Source organism: Tursiops truncatus, chromosome X (genome assembly GCF_011762595.2).
Source record: "Tursiops truncatus isolate mTurTru1 chromosome X, mTurTru1.mat.Y, whole genome shotgun sequence".
Taxonomy (NCBI): Eukaryota; Metazoa; Chordata; class Mammalia; order Artiodactyla; family Delphinidae; genus Tursiops; species Tursiops truncatus.
In genome coordinates, this window is record NC_047055.1 from 47962659 (window position 1) to 47990032 (window position 27374).

A 27374-nucleotide genomic window follows, 5' to 3' on the forward strand; every position below is an offset into this window, starting at 1 on the left:
GTCTTGGACTGGAAAAATCAACATTGTGAAAATGACTCTACTACCCAAAGCAATCTAGATATTCAATGCAATCCCTATCAAACTACCAATGGCATTTTTCACAGAAGTAGAACAAAAAGTTTCACAATTTGTATGGATACACAAAAGACCCCGAATAGCCTAAGGAATCTTCAGAAAGAAAAACGGAGCTGAAGGAATCAGGCTCCCTGACTTTATAGTATACGACAAAGCTACAGTAATCAAGACAGTATGGTACTGGCACAAAAACAGAAATATAGGTCAATAGAACAGGATAGAAAGCCCAGAGACAAACCCACACACATATGGTCATCTTATCTTTGATATAGGAGGCAAGAATACACAATGGAGAAAAGACACCCTCTTCAATAAGTGGTGCTGGGAAAACTGGACAGCTACATGTAAAAGAATGAAATTAGAACACTCCCTAACACCATACACAAAAATAAACTCAAAATGGATTAAAGACCTAAATGTAAGGCCAGTCACTATAAAACTCTTAGAGGAAAACATAGCAGAACACTCTGACATAAATCACAGCAAGATCGTTTTGACCCATCTCCTAGAGAAATGGAAATAAAAACGAACATAAACAAATGGAACCTAATGAAACTTAAAACCTTTTGCACAGCAAAGGAAACAATAAACAAGGAGAAAAGAAAACCCTCAGAATGGGAGAAAATATTTGCAAATGAAGCAATGGACAAAGGCTTAATCTCCAAAATATATAAGCAGTTAATGCAGCTCAATATTAAAAAAACAAACAACCCCATCCAAAAATGGGCAGAATACCTAAATAGACATTTGTCCAAAGAAGATACACAGATTGCCAACAAACACATGAGAGGATGCTCAACATCACTAATCATTAGAGAAATGCAAATCAAAACTACAATGAGGGGCTTCCCTGGTGGCACAGTGGTTGAGAGTCTGCCTGCCGATGCAGGGGACGCGGGTTCGTGCCCCAGTCCGGGAAGATCCCACATGCCACGGAACGGCTGGGCCTGTGAGCCATGGCCACTGAGCCTGTGCGTCCGGAGCCTGTGCTCTGCAATGGGAGAGGCCACAACAGTGAGAGGCCCACGTACCACAAAAAATATATATAAATAAAAAAAAAATACAGTGAGGTATCACCTCACATCAGTCAGAATGGCCATCATCAAATATCTACAAACGATAAATGCTGGAGAGGGTGTAGAGAAGAGGGAACCCTGTTGTACTGTTGGTGGGAATGTAAATTGATACAGCCACTATGAAGAACAGTATGGAGATTCCTTAAAAAACTAAAACTAGAACTACCATATGACCCAGCAATCCCGCTCCTGCACATATACCCAGAGGAACCCATAATTCGAAAAGAGTCATGTACCACAATGTTCATTGTAGCACTATTTACAATAGCTGGGACATGGAAGCAACCTAAGTGTCAATCAACAGATGAATGTATAAAGAAGATGTGGCCCATATATACAATGGAATATTACTCAGCCATAAAAAGAAATGAAATTGAGTTATTTATAGTGAGGTGGATGGACCTAGAGTCTGTCATACAGAGTGAAGTAAGTCAGAAAGAGAAAAACAAATATTGTATGCTAACACATATATATGGAACCTAAAAATGAAAATGTTTCTGAAGAATCTAGGGGCAGGACAGGAATAAAGACGCAGTCGTAGAGAATGGACTTGAGGACATGGGGAGGGGGAAGGGTAAGCTGGGACAAAGTGAGAGAGTGGCATGGACATATATATACTACCAAATGTAAAATAGTTAATGGGAAGCAGCTGCATAGCACAGGGAGATCAGCTCAGTGCTTTGTGACCACCTAGTGGGGTGGGATGGGGAGGGTGGGAGGGAGACACAAGAGGGAGGGTATATGGGGATATATGTATACATATAGCTGATTGGCTTTGTTATACAGAAGAAACTAACACAAAAACGTAAAGCAATTATACTCCAATAAAGATGTTAAAAAAAAAAAGAGAGATACACACTGAAGTATTTAGGGGTAGAGTTATTTATCAGCAACTAAGACTCAGAAAAGAATAAAAAGGAGAAAAAGAAAAAGAGAATGTAGCAAATATGTGAAAACATTAGAGAATCATGGTGACGGGTGTGAATATTCATTGTAATATTCTTTAATGATTCTGCAGATTTGAAACTTCAGAATAAGAAATTAAAGCAAATAAAATGTGGTAGTGAATTCCTTGCTACAAAAGACAAAATAGGTAACTATAAAGTAATTGATCTGTTCCTTTAATAAAGGTACTGATTACCAAACTTTCAATCTTGCTTTAACTTAGTGGCAATGGTTAATTTGCTATATAGAAAAAGCTTATCAAATATTTTGGGTGATTTTAATCAATTTCTTAAAATGTGATAACTCAGAAATAAAATTAAAATTATGCACTTGTATACTCACACACAATCTGATGTGACATTGTATAATTGGACTACATTGAAAACAAAAGCATGAAATAGTTTTTGCAGCTACTTCAGCCTTGTCATCTGTTTAATACAAGTAATCTTTCCAAATGGTCTTGCTTCATTTGCAACAGTAATTCAACCACACCCCCAAAAGTAATGAATATAGAGGTTTACACAATTTCATGAGACTCACTGATACACTTTTCTGCTACTTAATATCCACTCAACACCTCTAGATTCTTCTCCAAATTATTCATATCTCATAAATAAGAAAAATGTATTATAAATAGTTACCTGAGAAAATTGAGATTTAGTGTTGTTTCATATCTTGATGGCAATCTGTATATTATGTTCATCCAATAATGGAATAGATAGATCATGGACATTTTTCATTAGGTTTTTTTAAGCTACCCAGGAAAACACGTAAAAATGGCCTATTACGGTCCACATACTCAAACATTACTAAATATAAAATCATGCCATAACCGTACAAGGCATCAAATGCCTCTAGATACTGTGTTTACAGTAACCAGAATGCAATTAAATGAAGTGAGAGTGCCAGGATTGGTTAAAATACGACTTTGCTATCAGAAGGTACAATTTACCAAAACTCATCTGTATCAGTTTACCTCATCATAAAATAGAGATACATTTCTGAAGAAGTATAGCTACAAAGAATGATAGAAATCATGTTAAAAATAAAACTACACAGCAGAGAAATGACTGGCTATCAGTACCAAATTACTAACAGTGGTTTATGTTAGGGTTATGAGGGTATGGTCTTTTTTTTTTTTTTTTCTTTTTTAATTCCCTCTCCTTAACTCCATTATCCAATTTTCTGAAACATGTTGTATTACTCTTAGAATGAAAATAACAAACTTGAAAAGCATTTGCTTTCAGTCATATATTTGGTTTAAAACATATTTAAAGGAAACATGGCCTTTTGTATGTAAACATTTGGCATTACTTAAAAAAAAAAAAAAAAGCCCAAATTCTTAAGTACCACTACAATATCAAAATACTACTCCAGAAACTTTCCCACCTCTGAGTTCATGTGACTTTAGTTTAGAAGTTGCTGAATCCCTAATTTGTAGAGTATATACAATATTCAGCTGAAGAAAAGAGTTCAAATGAAATGAGAAAATGAGACCATGGCCGTGCAGTTTCAAATGCAGACATTTTAATATTTAGATGGAAGACTGGGGATAATTCTCATGGTTGCTTGTGCCTTTTAATTAAAAGGGTGACTTTTAAATGTAGTCTGTGGCCCGGGGAGCCTTCTTGGAAGACCTGAGCTTTTACAACAATTATAACTACAACTGGTTTCGAAACTGACCCTGAGGAATGAAGGAATGAATGCCTGCGTGCATGTGTCACTGTAAGCAGTAGTTGTGCTTTAGCGCTTTCTTCCAAAAAATGTGTATTAGGAACTACCGTGAGAATCATTTCTTTCATGAGTACCATAATAATGATTTCTATGTACAGTGTGTTTTGCAGTTTACCAAGTACTTCATAATTCTATTAGGATGGCAGGAGAGCTACAGATAAAGAGACTTGGGCTCAGAAAATGTTGAGTGCTTCACCCCAAATCACTTAGCCATTAAGAGACAGAGCCATAAGCCAAACCCCAGGTCTTCTGAGTCCAAATGCAGTAATTTCTACTATGTTATAATTTACGCTCTAAGCATCCATTTTGTGTGGTGGCTTACGGATGGGTATGATTTACTTTGTACACCAAGCTGCGAGCAAACAATTCGAGAAAGACTCCAGATGAAACATCCAGGATGTTTCTAGTTCATGTGATGAGGAGCTATTTTTGGAGTTTCTTACATAATGAGAAAAGAATGGAGGGGTAACAGTTCTCGGTCTTTAATTTTAGTCACATCTGTATATAAAAATCAATCGCTATCAACAGTGTCACCACTAAAACTCAGAAACTACACACACTGAGTACAATGAGAATGAGATCATTTAAACTGGGTGTATTATCAAGTGGCACTTACACTTCTGAAGCCCTAAACTGTACAGTCCAAAAGCAATTAAAAAGAAGGCAGCACGATATGGAAAAGTTAAAGCAAGTGAGAGAAGAGGAAACTGAGGGGCCACTTAAATCTACAAGGTCCTAAGAGAGGTTGCGTGGGTGATGATGAACAACCGTCCTCAGCGGAAGTAGGAAACGTATCAAGAGGAAAGGGGCCTGAACTTCAATAGGAGAAATTTAGTTTGTTCTTGAAAAAAATTAGATTTTAAGATGCTAGGCTGCATTTCCAATGGAAGAGGACTTCTGTTCTTGAAAAGCATTATGAAAGCACCTTTCTTATTTCAGTTTTTATACAGTTCAGTGTCAGAGGCATTGTAAATATGCAGAGATTGAACAAGAGGATGTTTAATTATTTTATTGCTGTTATAGCCTAATGTATTTTAAAATGTCTAAGGGGTATTAAGACACAGTCCTTGCCCTTTGGGAGCTTATAAGCATTTTAATTACACAATCTTAATTAAACAAAACTAATGTTTAATTGAAATTAATTATAAAAGGAAATAATGCATAAGAAAGGTGAACACTGATGATATGAAACTTGAAGAAGCACAATGTCTAATCTAATTTAGACACAGGGAAAAGGGCTTTAAGAAATTAAAGGCAATACCTAATAATGGGATTATTTCTAATATTTATGTTTGGTTTACAAGGGAGCAGTATCTCTTTCCTCACATTTATGTTGCTCAGTACATTCTGTTCATCTGAGGTAATGTTACCTGTTTTTTAATATCTGCTATGAAAGCACAAAGACCATGTCTACTCAGTCATTTTTGGCCCATAGAGCAACATTTGTATAGAGGCACTTAATTCTCTGTGATAGGGAGGGCTCTCTCTGTGTTGTTGGTGTGATTAGAAGCATTCTCCAGCTGGTGGAAGATAATCCCCTATTTGCAATCTGTGAAGGACTAAATAATAATGTTAGAAATAAAAAATACTGGAGAGGGTGTGGAGAAAAGGGGAACCTCCTATACTGTTGGTGGGAATGCAAATTGGTACAGCCACTATGGAGAACAGTATGGAGGTTCCTTAAAAAAACTAAAACTAGAACTACCATATGACCCAGCAATCCCACTCCTGGGCATATATCCAGACAAAACTATAACTCGAAAAGATACATGCACCCCAATGTTCATAGCACCACTATTACAATAGCCAAGACGTGGCAACAACCTAAATGCACATCAACAGAAGAATGGATAAAGAAGATGTGAGATAGATAGATATAGATATAGATATACACACAATAGAATACTACTCAGCTACAAAAAAGAATGAAATTTTGCCATTTGCGACAACATGGACAGACTTGGAGCACATTATGCTAGGTGATATAAGTCAGACAGAGAGAAACAAGTACTGTATTATATCATTTATATGGAGAATCTAAAAAATACAACAAACTAGTTCTTTTCTTGACCTAAATGGTGATTAAGAGTGTTTGTCCTACTTCAAAAAATTAAAAATAGAACTACCATATGATCCAGCAATTCCACTTCTGGATATTTATCTGAAGGAAACAAACAAACAAACAAAAAACTAACAGTAAAAGGTCTATGCACCATGATGTTCACTGCAGCATTATTTGCAATAGCTGAGACATGGAAGCAACCTAAGTGTTCATCAATGGATGAATGGATAAAGAAAATGTGGTACATATGCATAGTGTGAAATATTATTCAACCATATAAAAGAAGGAAATCCTGCTATTTGTGACAACATGGATGGACTTTGAGGGCATTATGCTAAGTGAGATAAGACAGACAGAGAAAGACAAATACTGAAATATCTCACTTATATGTGGGATTTAAAAAACAAAAACAAAAAGCCAAACTCAGAGATACAGAGAAGACATTAGTGGTTGCCGGAGGTAGGCCGGGGCAGGGAGGGGTGGGGTGCAAAAATGGATGAAGGGGGTCAAAAGGGACAAATATCCAGTTATAAAATAAATAAGTCCTGGGGATGTAATATACAGCATGGTGAGTATAGTTAATAACACTGTATTGTATATTTGAAAGTTGTTTAGAGTAGATGAAAACTTTGTAACTATGTGGGGTGATGGATGTTAACTAGACTTATTGTGGTGATCATTTTACAATATATACATAAATCGAATCAGTATGTTGTATACCTGAAACTAATAGGATGTTATATGTCAATTATATCTCAATAAAAATATTTGTTGAGTATTTAAAAAAAAAGTGTTTGTCCCAAACTATAAATCAAAAAGATACATGTACCCCTATGTTCATAGCAGCACTATTTATAATAACCAAGACATGGAAGCAACCTAAATGTCCATCGACAGATGAATGGATCAAGAAGATGTGGCATACATATACAATGGAATACTACTCACCCATAAAAAATGAAATAATGCCATTTGCAGCAACATGGATGGACCTAGAGATTATCATACTAAGGGAAGTAAGTCAGAGAGAGAAAGACAAATACCATACCACATCACTTATATGTGGAATCTAAAATATGACACAAATGAACTTATCCATGGAACAGACTCACAGACACAGAGAACAGACTTGTGGTTGCCAAGGGGGAGAGGGATGAGGGAGGGATAGACTGGGAGTTTGGGATTAGCAGATGCAAACTATTATATATCGAATGGATAAACAACAAAGTCCTACTGTATAGCACAGAGAACTATACTCAGTATCCTGTGATAAACCATAGTAGAAAAGAATATGAAAAAGAATATATATGTAGAACTGACTCGCTTTGCTGTGCAGCAGAAATTAACACAACATTGTAAATCAACTATACTTCAACAAAATAAATTTTTAAAATAATAATAATGTTAGTGAAAGTAAGCACCCATGGTGATGACCATTATCCATAACTGCCTGGAACCCACCAAATTCTTACTCAGGTTTTGGTTAAGAGGCCAAGCTCTGGACTCAGTCTGACTGGAGTCAAGTCCTGGTTCTCCTACCTACTTGCTGTGCAACCCCAGATAATGTACTTGCTTTCCTAAGCTTCACTTTCCTCATCCAAACAATGGGGGTGATAATTGTTATGAGGATTAAATTGGTTTTTACATGAAACTTACTAAGCGTAGTCCCTGGCACTCAGTGCCCTCTAAAGGTTAGCTATTATTACGTGTTGAATACAACAGAATGAATATTATATACTGTATTAGTTTGCTAGGGCTGTCATAACAAAAAAAAAAAAAGAAGAAGAAGAAGAAGATGAGAAAAGCAAAACTACAGAGCAGGTGGCTTAAACAACCAAAATTTATTTCCTCACAGTCTGTGGCTAGAATTCCAAGATCAGGGTGTCAGCAGGGTTGGTTTCCTCTTGAGGCCGCTCTCCTTGGCTGACATATGGCCACATTCTCTCTGTGTCCTCACATGGTGTTTCCTCTGTGCATACCTCTGGTGTTTCTTTGTCCAAATTTCCTCTTATAAGTACACCAGTTAGATTGGATTAGGGTATACCCTAACAGCCTCATTTTAATTTAATAAACTCTTTAAAGGCCCTATCTCCAAATAGTCACATTCTCAGGTACTGGGGGTTAGGGCTTCAACATAGGACTTATGGGAGGCACAATTCACCCTATAACATATACTTACCTCACTCTACGCGAAAACATTCCACACAATAAGAAAATCTGAAATAATTCTGAGGAAAAGTCTCAGTTCTCATAACTTCTCAGCTTTCGAACATAGAGAGAACCTATGTGACCTGATTTAACTCTGAGAGGATAGACAGATAGATAGATATACAGATACACAGACACATACGCACACACACACTCTATCTACCTAGTATACGGGTGCCAATCACACTTTGTAAAACAGCTCTCTGGATGCAAACCACTCTGCCAAAAAAGCATCATCATCAATGAAAATAAATGACTCACCTAAAGTATACAAAGTAGTTACTACACTCAAAGCACAAGAATTACACTGCATGAGCAATTATGTTCTCCTTAGATCACAAATTCATTGAAGAAAGGAACCATGACAGGTTAGTAAAAATTTACAAACAGATCAGCATAAAAAATGAGCTTGGAAAGTTTTTTGTACCTTTGATTGACGCTCTTAAAATTCATTTTTGTTTTCAATATTGTTTTGATAGGCAATTGTGGTCTCAACTAGAATAGCACATGCAATGAATGCAGTAATCCAGTATCTGAATTATGGTGACCACCGTAAAAAAAAATTACCTTAAATGTTACTAGTCACATGACCATTATTTAGCGATGCAGGCCCACAAAGCATTAGGCTCAAAAAGCATTTCATACAAGCATATAAACTGGATACTAATTCACGTTATGAATATCTGTTGACCACCGACAAAATACCCTGGACAGTATATACCACTCAAAAAAACTCCATGGAAAATGGCCAGACCCCAGGAATCTGGAGATGGAGGCAATGTCTTCCTGAAAAAATGATGCACAGACCTACAGAAATACATATAGTATGTAGCTCAAATGAGAAAATGTGTGAAAGGGCTTTAAAAACTCTAAAGCACTTTATAAATCTAAGGTGGCATTTTTAAGATGATCTTATTCTGCCCTTATCCCATTCAAAGGAGCTAATTATGATTCAACCAGTCTTTTCCTAACAGATAAGCAAGAACATGAAATCTGATTAACTGAAATGGGAAATTGAATCAGACATGTGAGAAAAAGGCCAAAATTTGATATACAGTAAGTTAAGGTAACTCTTTAATATTGATCATCATCTTAGAGTGTCTAATTTTTCCCCTGCTGACAACACTACCTGGATCAAGAAAGCATTGTCTCGTAAGAAATATCCCTGTGTCATGCCACTTGTTTTATAATGGTAACAGTAAATTTTACACAGAGCTTTTAAAGGATATGTGGTATAGAGACCATACTATTTAACAACCAAAACAAACATTAAAAAACACTTCTCATGTAATTATCTCATGTTCTATGGCTGATCAAAATTGTTGCCATAATTGAAAAAAAAATTAAATAATAAATTTAAAAAACTGTTGCCATAAATGAAAAATAAAATAAAATAAAAAATAAATAAAAATTTAAAAAAATATGAAATAATAACTACACGAGTGTTAAATGTCTTATACCAAGCATCAGATTTTAAATGTATTCTTTTTACCTGATGATATACACAGAGAAAGAAGCTCAATTGAAATTTTAAACGTGATCACAAGCAAAATACACAGAAAATAAACTTGCAGTGCAGAATCCTACATGAAAAGGATATCTTTTTGTTTCTAATATCAGGACACACTATAAAACATAACTACTCCATACTCATAAATATTAATGCATCAATTTACAAAATATATGTCTAAACGAAAGTCAATATTCATACTGTCTTTTCGATGTTTCCAAATGCCCAAGGTAAGATGACTTGCTAATATTTTATAATCGACATTATCTTAGCATTCCTTAAACAATGAATTTAATCTGGCATGATGAAATAATGTAATTTATGACTGGAAGGGAAGGGACTGATAAGAAATTGTTCTAAAAATGAATGGAGGTTTAAATAACAAAACCTTTCAAAACATATGCAGATATTCCTATCCAAAACAAGTATAATACACAAGCCAGCTTGCAGTATCAAAACATAAGGAAATGGGAAGGAAGCTACTCATTGCACATAATGAATGTGAAATTAGAAAAGACCAAAAGTGGAATTTTAATATTGCTTGTGCTATTTTTAAAAGATCACTTATAAAATATACCCTCATTAAACAGTCTTAGGTCTTATTTTCACCTGATCACCAAATGAGCTTTTCTACTTTATATATACTAGTTAAAAATAATTGCACTGATTATTTTTATTCTGATTGAATTTAGATTTTTAACAAAATTGTCACCACCATAAAACTAAATATTTTGCAGTAGCAACTATCCTACAATTTCTAAATCTATAACAAGAGAAAGAGGAACAAAAAACAATCAAATTGGCATACAAAAAAGCCATGTTTTATCAAGAAGCAGCTACTTCAAACTCCAATAATCAATGTTTTGTCTCCCCCTTCTGGACCATACAATTATTTTTTAAAAAAAGAAACAGCAAAGTAAGATTTGATCTTTTTTTCACAGGATATATTCAAATAATTGGTCTGACACAAGTGTAACGTTACACGAAGTAATCATGATGATACTATTAGATCAGTAAACTAATAAAACTTCAATTTAATAATGCAATAGCAGCTTAACAGCCCACAAATACATACTGCCACGCTTAGTGGTATTTTATGGCTATTATAATTAGTAGGTCGCTTGTAGTAAGAAACACATCAATAGCATTTTGAATTTATTACTTTGAGCCTGGCTATAAGTTTACTGTTAACAGGAACCTTCTTTCAGCATGAACTTCTTCAACAGCCTAGGGAAACAAATTCATTTGGCTCTATTTTGAGAAAAAGTTCCTATAATATTCACTCAATCGTGCCCAAAATTGCCATGCTCCAATTAGGACAAAGAAACATACATGTGTACCTACCCTTCACCTATGATGGGGCTGTCCTTTTGACTCAGATTATTTAGAAACACTGCAAAACGTACAAATGTGACATCCTAATTACATAAAATGGCTTGTCTAGTAAGCAATACTACAGGCCACCAAAATGATTAGCTCTTTTCTATCCAGGTCCACTGAGTCAACAAGAAACACACATGACCTTCATTGCCTAGTACAGGAAATGAGGCTGTGGTTTATAAACAGGTAAGTGTTATTAGAATGATAAACAACATATGTTCAGCAGCATGTGCAGAGAATATATTTACAATAGTTAAAGTAGGTGTTTGAAACAGAAAACCTAATTATAAAAATTTTACTCTATGCTACGAGTGCTGAAGAAATGGTCTTGCGTGGCAATAACTTTATTCTTATTTCTGTGATTTTACTAATTTCTCCTTGATTAACATGTCTAAACTGAACTCATCCTGTTTTACTCCAAACGTAGTCTTGCTCCTGACTTCTCCATGAAGGCTCAAGTCACCATCACTTCAGTCACCCATGCTTGCAAATTCACTCATTATTGAGTCACACATCTCCTCTGCCCTTTTTCATCATTTGCTGAGGCTGATATATTCTACTTCTGCAATCTCTCTCTCTCATCTATCACCTCCATTTAGTTCTTACTAACCAGTCTCCATTCCAGGGTCTTATTACTTCAAGTACAGCAACAACCCCCAGCTTGATCTCCCTGCCCCAGTCTCTAACCTCTCCAATTTCCACTGCTCCATTAATCTTCCCCAAATGTAACTCAGATTTTGTCATTCCATTGCTCAAAACCTTGATTCCTCACTGACTATTAAAGTACCATCTCCTTGGCATATCCCTCCTAAAATGACCTTAACCTACCTTTCCACATTTACAACCCCCTGATATACTTAACCTATGTTTTTAGTCACCTTAACAAAAACACCCCCGTACTTCCCCTTGGTTCACTCCACTCCATCCACAGTGGCCTCTTTGCAATTCTTCAAATACTCAAGGCACACTCCTGCCTCAAAGGCAGGGCACTTGATACTCTCTCTGCCTGTAAAGCTCTTCCCTAGATATTTGCATTGGCTCTCCCCAGTTTCACTCATGTCTCTGTTCAAATGTCATTTGCTCAGAGAGCTCACCTATCTAAAACAGCACAACCCTGATCACACTCGGCTTTCTCATCTTGCTTTTTTCCCTTTATAGCTCTTACCACTACCTGCCGTTATATTTGATATGCGTCTTATTGTCTGCCTCCCCAAGTAGAAATATAAGCTCCATGAGGAATTTATCTGTAATGGTTCATCACCCAAGCACCTAGAATAGTGTCTGGCACATAATAGGTGGGCAGTAACTTTTTAACCAAAAATGAAAAGAATCTGTGGCTAGAGAGATTAACCAGATCTAGGGAATGAATGAGTGCTGAATCAGGATTTAAGTTCAGGTCTTTATGATGCCAAAATAAACACTATCCCAAAAGACACCCTACTGCTTGCCCTAGGCGCTCAATTATTTCTGTCATTAAGTTACTTTATATTTAACATTGTTAGGTCTGGTCATTATAATTCTATTTTCCAATTATCATATGTAATCATGTCAATTTTTACCCTTTTTTCCCACAGAAGAATGGTTCTTCTTCCTCCTGTGGATACATTATTTCTGGTTTGCAGTGAAATCAAATTAGTCATTTTAGCTGATTCCTAAACCTGTTTCATGCAATGCGTTACTAAATAATAAAAACAATTTATTTTCTTTCAAAAAGTTTACACTTACCTATAACTAGAAGCCATTGAAAAAGTCATTCAGTTCTTTCTATCTCTATCCCACTCTAAGTTCTCTTTTGCTATTTTAAGATATTGATAAGAAGATATTCTATCCTTTCTTAGATAGCATCTATAACAAATCTTCAACTATCTTATTAAATCTTTAAAATAACCTTGTCAATATTATCTTGAGACCATATATGAATTTTTATTTTTTTTCAAAGCCCAGCAATAATCTATACCACATAACACATAGCTTCCAATAAACAGGCAAAACATTCTTTCTTCCATCCAGCCAAATCCTTCCCACCATTCTTGACCCAGAATAAATCACTCTATTAAATAGCACACATCTTGAATACTTAGCAAAAAAAAAAAAAAGAGGCAGCTCAAAGTCTCATCTTGTTTTACCATGTTATCTTCATGTTTTATGTCTGTTATACCAAGCATTTCGTAAAATTTAATACATTTAACCAAAAAATGTAATTTAGACCTGCTATTTGCAAGGTTCTTAATATAATAAATATATTAAATATAAACAATAAACTTCAAAACCATCCTGAATTGAGTATTATTATCCTCATTGTGTTAATAGGGAGACTGAGGTTCAGAGACATTAAGTAAATTATTTAAGGTCACACAGTTAGTACGTAGCAGAGTTGGAATCTGAGCTCAGGTCTATTTGCCTCTGAATCCATGACCTCTACTAAAATTTGTATCCCTTCATAGGGTCTATATTGTGGACATAAAAAGACAGACCTGCACGGTAACAGAAAGTATTATTCAAGGACATACATTATTATAAACTAAAGTAATATAGGTGTATTATAAAAAAGGCCCTTAAAGAACATATAATGTAATAGAAACTATAAAATAGAGTAGAAAGTGATTCCAAAAGAAAGTTAAAAATAAAGTGCTATAGAAGTTCAGGGAAATTATTAGGAGGAAATCAGGAGGTGGGGGAATGGGGGGGAAGGTCATCGGGATAGACTTCATGGAAGAGCTGAGGATGGGGAGAATGTTGACACAGGAAGGAAAATATTCGAAGCAAAAAAAAAAAATGATCCAATGAGCCAAGTCAGAAGCAAGACTGCTTGAGGCTGAGTGGATGGTTATGTTCAGGTAACAGCCTGATTTGTAAAGTAAATTTCTGAAAGAGAATAGTGAAAACTAAGGCTAATGGTAGTCTGACATCAGGAGGACCTCAAATGCCTCCAATTCTGCTTCTAATCAACACTGGAGAGATAAAAGGAAGACAGGGTCATGAAGACCTGGTTCATTACATATTCCATCTTTCCAGTTTCAGTCTGACTTCTACATCACTCATTTTTTGACCAACATATGTAGTCTTTAGGCAACCAGAATACTTAAAGTGGCTATTCTAGGATTTCTTCTCTGTTGAACACTTCTTATGAAATTCTTACCTGTCCATTTTATCAACAAACACTTCCCATCTTTTGTAGATTAGTGAGACCACGAAAAATAAGCCCTTTTGTACCTGACTTTCAACTGGTGATTTTAAATATTTTTCTTCACTCCTCTCTCTAGTCTCAACAAACAACAAAAAACCTTCCTCCTGAAGGCACCCTTCCCACCTAAACTCTAGAATTAATCCCCTCATCACTTCCTCTAGAAGCTGGTCGATCCCTAGAGTATCCCCCCCTTATTGCAGGATTTGTAAACTCCAACGTAAGAAGCAGCTCACAGATAAAACAACGGGTATGAAATCATTTCTATTGTAGATCAATCGTAACATCTTTCTCATAGTGTCTTTCAAAACACTCTCAGACAAGATGAAACTGTTCGCTAAACCATAAGCAGCCACTTTGCAACCTTTCCTATATTACATCTTCAGGCCCTATCTTATATTCTGTTTTCCTGTCTACCTTCCCCATTAGACCTAGTATTTTGAGGGCACCAGCTATGTTCATTGGGGAAGAAAAACATATAATTTATCATAATAAAATGTGCTAAATATTACAATTGAGCTATATACACGGTGCTATGGAAAGGAAGGTGTTATCTAAGATGGCTTTTCCTTCAAAGACTGACATGAAGCTTAATTTTGATGGATATTTAGGAGCTTGCTGGGCACACTCAAGAAGAAAAGGGCATTCTGGCTCAAAGAAGCAGACTGTGCTTGATTTAGAGGGATTAAAGAATAGGATGTTAAGGAATTGCCAAGTGTTCCTGTACAGACAGAGGACAGGCACATGTAAGAATGCAGCTGGAGGTGAAATTAGAAAAGGAAGCGGGGATAAGATCACAAAAGGAATAGGGAGCCATTTGAAAGTTTTGATGGGGTAGCAGCAGCATCTCTTGTAACCATGTAGAGCATGTGTGGGTGGGGTGTGAGAGCCAAGACTAGGAGAGTATTGAGGAGACTGGGGCAGCCACAGGTGTGTTAAATCATGGGTCTGAGATTAGGGGAGAGAGCTGAGAGTTATTTAGGAGAAAGAACTTGGTAACTGGATGTGGAGAAATCAGTAATCTTTCAGTAGCTTCTGGCATAGGCCATTGGATTGCTTATGGTACCAAGACCAGAAATATAGGCTGGCTCTGGCCCACATTAAAATGAGCTCCAGATTCCTTCATTGCCCCAAACTCTGTTATTTAACCCCACCCTTATACACTTAAGCCTCCAGTTTAATGCAGGTCCTCACTGACTCACACATGTCTCCTAGGTAGCACCCCAAACAAATCTCTCTATCCTAATCCAGTATTTCTCAAAGTCAGCTCTTGAGCCTACCTTATCAGAATCTCCTGTGGTGCTTGATAAAAAGGCAGAGTTCTTGGCCCTATCCCAGACCCCATGAAGGGCAAAACCTGCATTTTGATACTTTCAACTTTGGGAACCACTAGCCTGATCCAGCCTACCTACTACTATCAAATTTATTTTTCTTAAACCCTGCTTCCCTCATGTCACTTGCTTGCTCCAACTAATTTCTAATCTTCTACCCAGACTTCAAGATCCTCCTTCAACTTGATTTTTGAATCTTTCCAATTTACTTTTTTGTTCTTTGTTCCAACAAAGTCAACCTCATCTCTCATTTCCCTCTTCTCCCTCCACCCCCTCCCAAACACAGTTTGGTTCTTTCTCCAAGCCTTTGCATTCAATATTACTTCCACAATCTGCGAGCTTCTCTATCATCTCTCCTCCCCAGTCAAATCCCAGCCACCAGATCCTGAAAGTCTAGAAATGTGCATGGAGTTTTCTCTAATTACTCTAACCCTACTTCTCTCTCCTGCTCATGTATTCCTATTACACTTACAATCAGCCGGCACAATTTAAGGTTTGATTATTTCAACATATATTATTGAAACTATAAGGTCTTATCTCATTCTTATTTGCCAGTCATCAGTGTGCCTAGCACAGTTCTTGGCACATAATAAGCACTGAAGAAATATTTGTTGATTTTTGAAATCATCCCAAAAGATGAATGGCTTTGTTTTCCCTTAAATGTCACGTGAATTCAAAAAGAAAAAAAAAGAGGACTTCAATTTTTAAAAGCAAAACAAATGTAAATATATTTACTATTCTAGATACCACGGTACCTGATGATGCTAAAGATGTTTCCTGGCCTGTTTTTGAAATGCAGACTGCTTAATCATGAAGGCAAGGTAATTACAAATAGCTCTTAATCACAATACAGGCCACTTTTGGTGTATTGGTATAATAGTGTATCATGTAATTGTGGCACTGAAATGCAGTGTCTGTAGTAAAAGAACCTTTAGAAGACAGCAACAGAAAGAACCTTAAAAGATAATGCAAGCCAATCACTTCAATTTATCCACTTAATAACTGAACCTCAGAGAAACTACATGACTTGCCCAAAGTCACAGAGCTGATGAGTGGCACCCAACAAAGACAAGCACGCAGGTCTCCTGACTGAACATCAAAGGTTGCTCTCGTTACACTATGTGCTTAGGGATACTAAAGTCAAAGTCAGATACTTCAATAAGAATTCCTGTTAGCATAAACCAACCTTTTATGAGTCTCTGCCTGCCATCCTGAAAAACTGAGGTAAAACACACAGTTTTATCAGAATCATAAAGACTGACACGGGCACAATTACGAAAAAAAAAGAAAAAAATTTTAAAAAGAAGTAAAACTTTCTAAGACAGAATATACAAGCATATTCTACTTCTAAAGCATTTCCCAAAGCCACAGGAAAAATACTTACCATAGCTAAATTCTATTCACCTGATCTTAATATTCACCTCACTGTTTTGGTAAAATATACACCAAAAGAAGAGCCCAACATATAAAATACTATAAGCAAAAATCACTCAATCCCCAAAAGCACAAATTCACTACTAAGGGTAAAACACATCTTTTGTACTCACCATAACTTTACTTCCAACTATCTGCATGCAGTGGTCAACGGAGAGTGGTTATGGTGTAAAAAAAAACAAACAGCAACAGTATTAGTAATCAGAAGCTTTTCACAGAAGTTAAGTGTTTAGTAAATTAGTAAATAGCTACCCCCATGTATACTTTTAATACTTTAGATCTAGAGGCTAACACAAGTAAATCAGTATTGATTTCTACCATATTTCAAAAATGTGTAAAGTCTGCAGAATAAAGATTCCCACATAAAAGATTATTACAACTTAAGGATTTTTTTTTTAATTTTCTGTAATGGGCTTCTCAGCTAGTGCAGTGTAAACATCAAGTAATGCAAGATTAAGTATAATCGGGCATCAGATATTTTATCAGCCCACAACCCCTCAAAAAAATTATCACAAGAAAATCGAATTTTTTCCAAATATTGCTTTTTTCTCTTTCCTTATTTTAACAGGTATACTATTAAGGTTGAAATTATGTATTTTAGAATATAAATGTTGCATTTAAAGTCATGCATTAAGTTAATAAATAAACTTTAGGTTGAAAACTGGAATATTTTATATTGTTATGAATTTAAGGTTTAAAATATTGTTTTATATTATACTTGAAAATTACAAAGCAGATAGATTGCTTATGATTCTAGTTTTCTAGATCATCCTAGAATTTCTATTATAAGAGCACAGTTTTGTATATAATGCAAAGACAAAGAAGTAGTTTGTATTTAAACATAGTTATTCATAAGGAGGAAACAGTTCAAAAATTACAACCTCGACTGAGCTTTTCTAACGGTTAAGAGAAAAGAGAATTTCTGAGAATTTGTGTTTAAGAAAGCAAGAAGTAAAATCATAGTCCTAAAACATAATTTTATACTAAAATCCAATCCAAATCATTGTTATCAGTTTCCTACACTTGAATATCAAGCAATGTTCAAAAAAGACCTAATCCACAATTGAAAACCATTAATCTGATAGCAGTTTTATTATCACTATGTGCTGTTTTTCAGCTAGTACTTTAAAAATAAAAATCAAATATAATTGAAATCCCAATAAGAATTCTAAGTTTAACAGGATACTGCAAGATACAAAAAGATAATGACAGTTTCCCAATAAATTATTTCAGAGGAATCCATGAATCTCCAAATAGAGAAGTAGCTTTCTTAAATATTCATTCAACAGACTATTTACAGGCAGTGATTATTTAGTTGAATAAAAGCTTCTGTGGTGCCATTAACCACCTTCTGAATTGAAAGATATGCTACTGACCTAAATTATTTCCTCCCACCAAAAAGACAGAGATCTTATTTGTCTCTTGTTTATTTAGCACAGACATGAAGCTAAAAAAATGAATGCAAGCCTTCTTAACAATTAAGGCAGGTCTATACTCGGTGAAACGACCAGAATACGGCCCATTTAATGATTCATTCCAATTGCAAAATGATTGCATTTAGCTAAAGCACATACAGCAAAGAGATTAGATGAGACAAGGAAAGCTAAAAGAAACTGGTTTGGTCATGTTTGGGTTCAATTGTTTCACCGTATCTAGGTGATGCCTCGAAAAGATCTGAGAAAGAAAATATCTGATAATGGCAAAGGCAAAACCATTAATATATGTATACGCACATACAAGTAGATATACTACAGCTCTCAAATGCTTATTATATGGGTCAATCTAAAAAAATTTAGAGATGTATTTGGTATCACTATTTTGAATTATTTCCTATTGAGAGTTTTTTAAATCAATGATACCTTTCAATGTATCTTCATGAAAATATAATTTTACATATTTTTAAATCTCAACTTCAAAAATTGCTATTTAAGTTAGAAATAAACTAGTTTCTTAATATTCTCATAAGGACATTGACATCTGGCAAACTAATGTTAGGATTTCAGTGACTAATTTTTCCTCATATATAGGAAAAATTATAGGCTGTCAAAAAATAACATGCAACATTCCCTCTAAGTCACTGATTTCTTGTGCCTCTCAGGATTATGAATTGATATGACAATGTTGCAATATTAACAAAGCTTGGTTTTCCATTTCTGAAAACATATGTTGGTGTTTTGAAAACAAAGGCTCTTCCAGATTATCTGTGGCCAAATTATCTACACATACTAACTACCCTAGATCAGGTCCATAACCGCACTTGCTACAATGAGCAAATGAGTACAGCTCCAGCAGAGAAGAGGCTCTTTTCCACTCCCTTAAAGTCCACTCATCACTGACAGAGTTACTCAAGCTACTTTTTCCTTCGCATTCACACAACTTGACATTCTCTACTAAGGAACTTGAAAAGGAAAAAAACTAAGCAATAGTTTTCATCATTATCTTTCAATTTCCTTTATATTCTCTTATTTCAGGCTAATTTTGGCATAGTCAATTACACAATAAAAGACTCTCCTTTGCTTTAGAAACAGGTTTTGAGCCCAAACCTGTGTATTAGTTTCATGTTGCTTTACGGTCCTTACCCACAAACCCAGGAGAATGACCCACGTCTCTTACTGAGCTCATATTTTATTTGTTTTTCAATTCCACACAAAATGACTAATACAGGTGTTAAAGGTGGAAATGTACAATTTATGTTTAAATTTAACTGTAATTTTCACACATTTTACATATGACTACAAGACATTTTTCCACCATGGACTGTAGTCCTTAACTTTGCTTTTACTTCAAGATGAAAGTTTTGGCTACTTGTAAAGCATTTTCATAAAGAAGTGGTTACAATCATATCTACTTTAAAAGTGGAAACATTTTTAATCAGTATATCAATATAATGAAAAAGTAAGCATAAAAAGGTATGACAAGCAAAGCATATCTAAAGCCTAATAAAAAACAGCAGGATGGAAACCTTGGTTACACATAGGTAAATGGGCATAGGTTAGGTTATAATTTATGCAAATGTTATTGTCATGATCACGAAGAGGTCAAAAGATGAGAGGATGGTTTGTCACTGAATGGCATCCCTATCACCTTCAAAAGGAAATCACATATGCAATTTCCTTTGTTTTCGCCACAGAAAACACAGCACTAATGAATGTCTCCCCAAAGTGAGAAAGCTTTAAAGCATGCTTATCAACAGGCTTTCTTTCATCATAATATTTGGTCCATGAAAAATATTTGCAAATAAAATGTATAACCTTAGAGCTCTAATGAAAGTTCTGTACACACATCAGGTGCTCCTACGTGTGCTAAAGGAAGCAAATAAGGATCACATACTAAATAGTTATAGTACTGATTTTGAGCCTAACACCTTAAATATAGTATTTTCATGTCTTTTGAGAAACATTCAATTTCCATGTTTCAAATAAAGCAATTGTAGAGAGCTCATCCAATGTTTACCCAAAGTTTAGCATTTTAATCTTAAAAATGAGTCTATAAATTAAAAGTGTGCATCTCTCTGGTCAGTTGAAGAGGAAACAATAGGATAAGTGAAAACAAGATCTACATAGAGATAGAGTCAATATCAAAAGGTTAAGGAGTAAGAGCTTCATACAATCTTGATTATATTCAGTCCCACTTACACAAACAAAAACAACAAATGAGCCAGAAACACTAACAAAATCTTACCATTAAAAACACCACATAATTATTCATGTATTATTATCTGTACTTTGCACTCAGATTTAGCTATATAGATTTACTAGTGTATTTGCCTTTAGGTATTTGAAAAATAACATTGAATGTACACCCTGCACTTCCTAAAGCATTTTACTGTGAACAATAAGCTGACTACAAAAATGAGGAGATTCATCAGAATTTCAAAGCAAAACCTATGCCTCACCTAATTCTATTGAAAACGATGCTCATGGCAAATTTCACTTATCACTTGAAACATATTTCTGCCCTTGGATACCAGAAGCAAATTAAAAAACATGCTGTCGCTCTGCTCTGGCAGAGCTGCAATGCGTTATGTTTAAATAGTTCAGCATTCAGATTTAGCTTGCTTGAAGTACAATATGGAATCAATACAATTGTAGAATTCAGGGCAAAATGCATCAGTAATTGCCACTGCAATTACTGTACTGAAATAGCATTAATAGGATAGCCAAATAACTTTAGAACATATTTTTCCACTGAAGAGCTATTTTATTCACTGGTCAAGTTTTTACATTTAAAATATGTATGTCTTAAATGTAAATGTGTTTGTGTGTGATATACATATTACACAAACATAAAATCACTGTGTGATACATACATACATACACACATGTATATAATATATAACAAATATAGTGATGTTATGAATTCTAAATGTGAAAAGCTTCTTCTTTACAGAAATGTAAAAGATATATTTCACCATTTCAAAAAATACATTTTTTCTTACAAAAATAAATCAAACCTGAAGACTATTTTTGGAAGCACCTTAGGAAATGAACAAGGCAACACATTCCATTAAAACACAAAGATTTTCCTGCTGAAGACAAGTCTTTTCAATGAACCCTACTTTCAAGTCTTTTGAGACTCGCACAGATTTCATTAAAGCTCCTATTAAAAACCCTTCTTTATGTTAAATTTAGCTGTATAATAACAATTATGAGGTAGTTTACATAGTTAGCATCACAGAAAATAATGAAAAAAACCAAAACTGCTTATTAAAAGCATTGCTAAAAATTTCATGCAAGCAGATACCGGACATATAGCTTTAATGTAAACTTAGTTAAATCTTGTGACTAGGCTATGTTTGTATCTTCTCCCTCAAAATCTGAAATGTTCATGTAACAAACTGTGTATTAAGTGGAATACCTGCAAACTGCTGTCATTTGTTAGTAAGTGCACAAAAACTCAGCCCCAAAACTTACTGGATTAACTCAGAGCCCTCTATCCTTAGTCTGTCTTGTTTATAAGAATGGAAGTCTCTCTAATTAAGAACAGTTTTGAAATATATACAAAATGTATTAAAGTACATGTATATGCTTCTTTTATGAAGTCTATATAAGTACATTGAGGCAAGAACTTGGAGAGCCAAGATTTGTTTCTTTTTAAGCAGATAACGCTAACCTCATTATGTGGGTGCCAGGAGATTCTCACTACTTACAGATTTGGCAGTAGCAGAAATATACTGGACGACCATCTCACGCTTGGTGGTAAAATCTTTGTTTCGTAAAGGAGCTTTTCGTTCTTCATTAAGGTTCATGTCCTCCTGTTAAAAAGAACATTTATTGTGAGCATTAGCAAATTTCTGCTTACGAGTTTCAAAAGTGATTAGTAAATATTAAACAACAAGGTCCTACCATATAGCACAGGGAACTATACTCAATATCCTATAATAAACCATAATGGAAAAGAATATGAAAAAGAATATATATATATGTATGACTGAATCACTTTGTTGTGCAGCACAAATTAACACACCATTATAAATCAACTAGACCTCAATAAAATAAATTTTAAAAAAAGAAAAAGAAATTAATATTTTTTATCTTAAAATAGTAAGTCATGCTATGACTAACAACAACTGTCATTTTTCTGGCTCCTTCACTATTATTTTTCACTCTATATACCATAATCTTGTATAAACTTTACCATATAATCATGGTTCATATCACTACCTACTCAATAAATGAGCAGAAAGAAAAAAAACTTTTAACTATTTCATAGAATAAACTGGCAATTTATAGTATAGATATACATCATACCTTAGCAAAGCTATTTATTTACACTGATAGTAAAAATAAACAGATAAACAAACACTTTACTATTTGGCATATGTTCTCATAGGATCATTATTATCTAGAAGAGCAAATATGATTTGTAAATTAATAGGAAATATATAGCTACAATATGTCACTGAAGAAAGATTCATGAGAAGTTGCTGAATTTGGAAAAAAGAAAATCAGAAACATAGTTACCCGTATAGGGATAACAAAAACTACTCACTGTAGAGAAAAATATTGTTACGACAACACATTGTTTTGAGGTTCAATAAGCTTTAATTTGGTTGGAAATCTTCCTTTATATTGTGATACACACACATGTATAACATTTTCACTAGACAAATTATTTTTCTTCATTTTGAAACTCATGTTAACCCCTGCAACACATTAAGACAGGGGCCCCCAAACCCCAGGCCATGGCCTGTTAGAAACTGGGCCACACAGTAGGAGGTGAGCGGTAGGTGAGCAAAGCTTCATCTGCCGCTCCCCATCGCTCGCATTACAGCCTGAACCATCCCCCACTTCCCTGTCCTTGGAAAAATTGTCTTTCACTAAACCAGTCCCTGGTGCCAAAAAGGTTGGGGACCGCTATATTAAGACACCCTTGAAGGGTCACAAAATCAAGTTGGAAAGGACTATGCTTCAAAAAGTAACATCAAATGAAAAGACAACCTACAGAATGGGTGAAAATGTTTACAAGTCATATGTCTGATAAGGGGCTTGTATATAAATTATAAAAAGAAGCCTTACAAGACAACAATAAAAAGACAAATAACCCAAATACAAGTGGACAAAGGATTTGAATAGACATTTCTCTAAAGAAGATATACAAATGGCCAATAAGCACATGATGTTCAACATCATTATTCATCAGGGAAATGCAAATCAAAATCACAGTGAGGGCTTCCCTGGTGGCACAGTGGTTGAGAGTCCGCCTACCGAGGCAGAGGACACCGGTTCGTGCCCCGGTCCGGGAAGATCCCACATGCCGTGGAGCGGCTGGGCCCGTGAGCCGTGGCTGCTGAGTCTGCGCGTCCGGAGCCTGTGCTCCGCAATGTGAGAGGCCACAACAGTGAGAGGCCCACGTACCACAAAAAAAAAAAAAAAAAAAAAAAAAAAACAGTGAGATAACATTTCACTCCCACCAGGATGGCTATGACAAGAAAGGTAATAACAATTGTTGGTGAGGATGTGGAGAAATTGGAACCCTCACACACTTCTGGTGAGAATGTGAAATGATGCAGCCACTTTGGAAAACAGTCTAGCAGTTCCTCAAAAAGTTATACTTAGAGTTACCACATGACTCAGCTTATACCCAAGAGAAATGAAAACATCTGTTCACATAAAAACTTGTACATGGGGACTTCTCTGGCAGTCCAGCGGTTAAGACTTTGCCTTCCAGTGCAGGGAGTACAGGTTTGACCCCTGTACTGGTCAGGGAGCTAAGATCCCACATGCCTCAGGGCCAGAAAAACAAAAAACATAAAACAGAAGAAATATTGTAACAAATTCAATAAAGACTTTAAAAATGGTCCACATCAAAAAATCTTTAAAAAAAAAAAAAAAGAAACTTGTACATGAATGTTCATAGCAGCAGCAGCATCAGAGTGGAAACAATCCAAATGTCCATCAAGTGATGAATGGATAAACAAATGTCATATGTCCATGCAACTGAATATTATTCAGCCACAAAGAGGAATGAAGTACTGATACATGCTATGGCATGGATGAACCTTGAAATCACATTATGCTAAATGAAAGAAGCCAGTCACAAAAGGCCATATATTGTAAGATCCCATTTATATTAAATATCCAGAACAGGCAAATCTATAGAGACAGAAAGTGGATTAGAGGTTGTCAGGGGCAGGGTAAGGTGGGGATGGGAGAATTGGGGTGTGACTGCCAACATATACGGTGTTTCTCTTGGGGGTGATAAAAATGTTCTGAAAGTGATTGTTGTGATGGTTACACAGCTATTTGAATATATGAAAAAAACACATTGAACTGTATACTTTAATAGGGTGAATTTTATTGCATCTGAATGGTACCTCAATTTTTTAAAAACAGAAAAAGAAATCAGTATTTTTATCCCTTTACTTGCTTAGTAATTCTAACCATTACTATTTTTTAATCAAGTAAACTAATAGGCCAACAAAGAAAAATACTAAAATTATTTTAAAGATTCGTATGTGAGAATGTGGGGGAAAAAACAAAGGATACAAAGGAAAAAACAAAGGAAAAAACAAAGGATAAAAAGTAATCAAACTGCATCAATTGAATAGTAACTTCAGTGACAGCAAGGATCTCATGATCTATAGTTGCACCCACTGCAGTGACTCCTATGATGATTAATTCACAATCAATACTTATAAATTTCGTGTATATATACCTATCCCCTTTGATAGGCAGATGAAGGAAGGAAAGGACTTCCACGTCCTTCACCTTGAAATACTATACCTCTATTAATTCAGCTTCAGATTTTATGGCTTTATTGGCAAGTACATCATTCTGCTGACTCATATTGTGTTTGTTTCCATCAAAACCCCCTAAATACTGCTCATGTATAATGGACTATGTCCCTACCATCTCATAACATTCTGGTTAAATTATAGTCTCCTGCAAATGTAGTTAGCATGAATCTGCATCCCCAAGTAGAATCGACTCTGGAACGGTGACAAGATTGTATTTGTACACGTCACAGCCAGGCTTAACAGTGCCACCTTTGGCAGTCTCTAGGTAGAGAGTTTGCTCTCCTTCCAGTGACATTTCTATGTTACCATGTACCTCTAATCCAATTTTTAATGGCACACACTGCTAAGATCATGCTATCAGACTAGAGTCATGGAGGCAGGCAGGACATTAAGGGGAATATGGAGAATACAGACCTCAGAGGAATGTCAAGATTAATTGTGATCAGGAACCCAAGCCTCGTATATATTAACTAGCCATCAAAGAATGCTAGCTATTAGTGTTATTATCACTTTCCTGGTCTCGTTTCTTTTTTTTCCTGTAAATGGCCTAGACCCTTCTTTTTTTTGTTTTATTTTTGTTGGAGTATAGTTGACTTACAATATTGTATTAGCCTCAGGTTTACAGCAAAGTGAAGCAGTTACACATATACATATATGCACTCTTTTTTTTAAGATTCTTTTCCCATATAGGCCATTACAGAGTATTGAGTAGAGTTCCCAGTGCTATATAGCAGGTTCTTATTAGTTATCTATTTTCTATATAGTAGTGTGTATATGTCAATCCCAATCTCCCAATTTATCCCTCCCTGCACCCATATCCCCTGGCAACCATAAGCCTGTCTTCCACATCCATGACTCTACTTATGTTTTGTAAATAAGTTCATTTGTACCCTTTTTTTCTTTTTTACCACTTTTCATCTTACCCCTTAGGTTTGAATGATACAAGCTTGTTTGCAGTTTTTCTACATACGCTATGCTGTTACACACTTCCATTACTTTGTTCATGATGCTGTTCTCTCTGCCTAGAATGCTGTCAACTTCAGCACCCTCTTCATCTATTAACCCCCATCTTATCCCACCTCACCGCACCCCACCACACCCAAATCCATATCGGGCTAACTCATGTACTTCTGCTAATTCTTCAGATTTCCCCCAAAGCATCTCATTTAGAAATGACTATCTTCATTCTATTCTTCCATATTAATTTCCTATATTGTATCAATATAAGCTAACTGAGGGAAGAAACTGGGTTCTTTTTTTCTTTGTATTTCCAAGCAAAGAGTATGCGTTCCTGGAATGCACCAGGCATTTAATAAATATCTGTTGAACCAATGTGATACTTAGGAGCTTTTCTCTAAATATTTTAATTTGCTTTACCACAAACACAAAATCCACAAAACCCATTAATTTATAATTTAAAATCCATTAATTTATAATCTTAAAATAATCAAAGATAACTATAATTGCTGTTCATGCTAGGGTATATTTTTAGGTACTAGGGTATCATTAGTTTATTCTCTTCAGGGGTACAGGTCCCCTCGAGATAGAAGTTAAAGAATACTTGAATAATTACTATTGAGAAGCAGAAGGAAGAGGGCAAGCATTAGATGGTGAAGTGAAGTTCAGATTTAAAAACAGCGAGTGGAAAATCCAGCCTTAAACTGGGATCAATGCATGTTGCAGAAACAGAAACAGTTACTTTATAGAAAATATATAGACATTTTTAGCAACTGTATAGAAAGAAGGAGCAAGTATTACTTCCTACAGAGGAGGAAAAGATGTAAAAACATAAAGGGTTGACATTTACCTTTCATAAAACAAGTGAGGAATTTTAAAAAGAAATGTTCTATCCTTTCTAGTTCTAGTAGAGGAATTATCTATAGAGCAAAGCCACAGACATTTTTTATACCTATAAATCTGCTGCATAGGTTGATTGGGACTAGGTACCATTCACATGAACAATGACTCATCTTATTTTTACAGAAAGAAGCAGCATACTACTAATTAGGCAGCTAATACTTCCAAATCATTAACTCCAGCTTTATAATACAATCATAAAACTAAATAGAGCAATACTCATAATTCAATATTAATTCTAAAAAATGTAATTGAATATGAAACTACTTCTAAACACACTGAGTATTTTTCTTTTTAATTGAAATATAGTTGATTTACAATGTTAAGTTTCAGGTGTAC

The 27374-nt window shown here is 35.2% G+C and overlaps 1 protein-coding gene across 2 annotated transcripts in view; it reads right to left on the bottom strand.

Annotated features, from left to right (window-relative positions):
- The window catches only part of DIAPH2 (diaphanous related formin 2), an 890878-nt gene that overhangs the window by 789619 nt on the left and 73885 nt on the right, over window positions 1-27374 (bottom strand). For both annotated transcript variants that reach the window (XR_012329281.1, XM_073799281.1), the window contains exons 4-5: window positions 22089-22193; window positions 17053-17073 (exon numbers count right to left, since the gene is read on the bottom strand). Coding sequence is in view for 1 of the 2 variants with exons in the window: in XM_073799281.1 (XP_073655382.1) it covers window positions 17053-17073; window positions 22089-22193 (126 nt within the window). In the remaining variant the exon portion in view is untranslated. The remainder of the gene's footprint in view (window positions 1-17052; window positions 17074-22088; window positions 22194-27374) is intronic.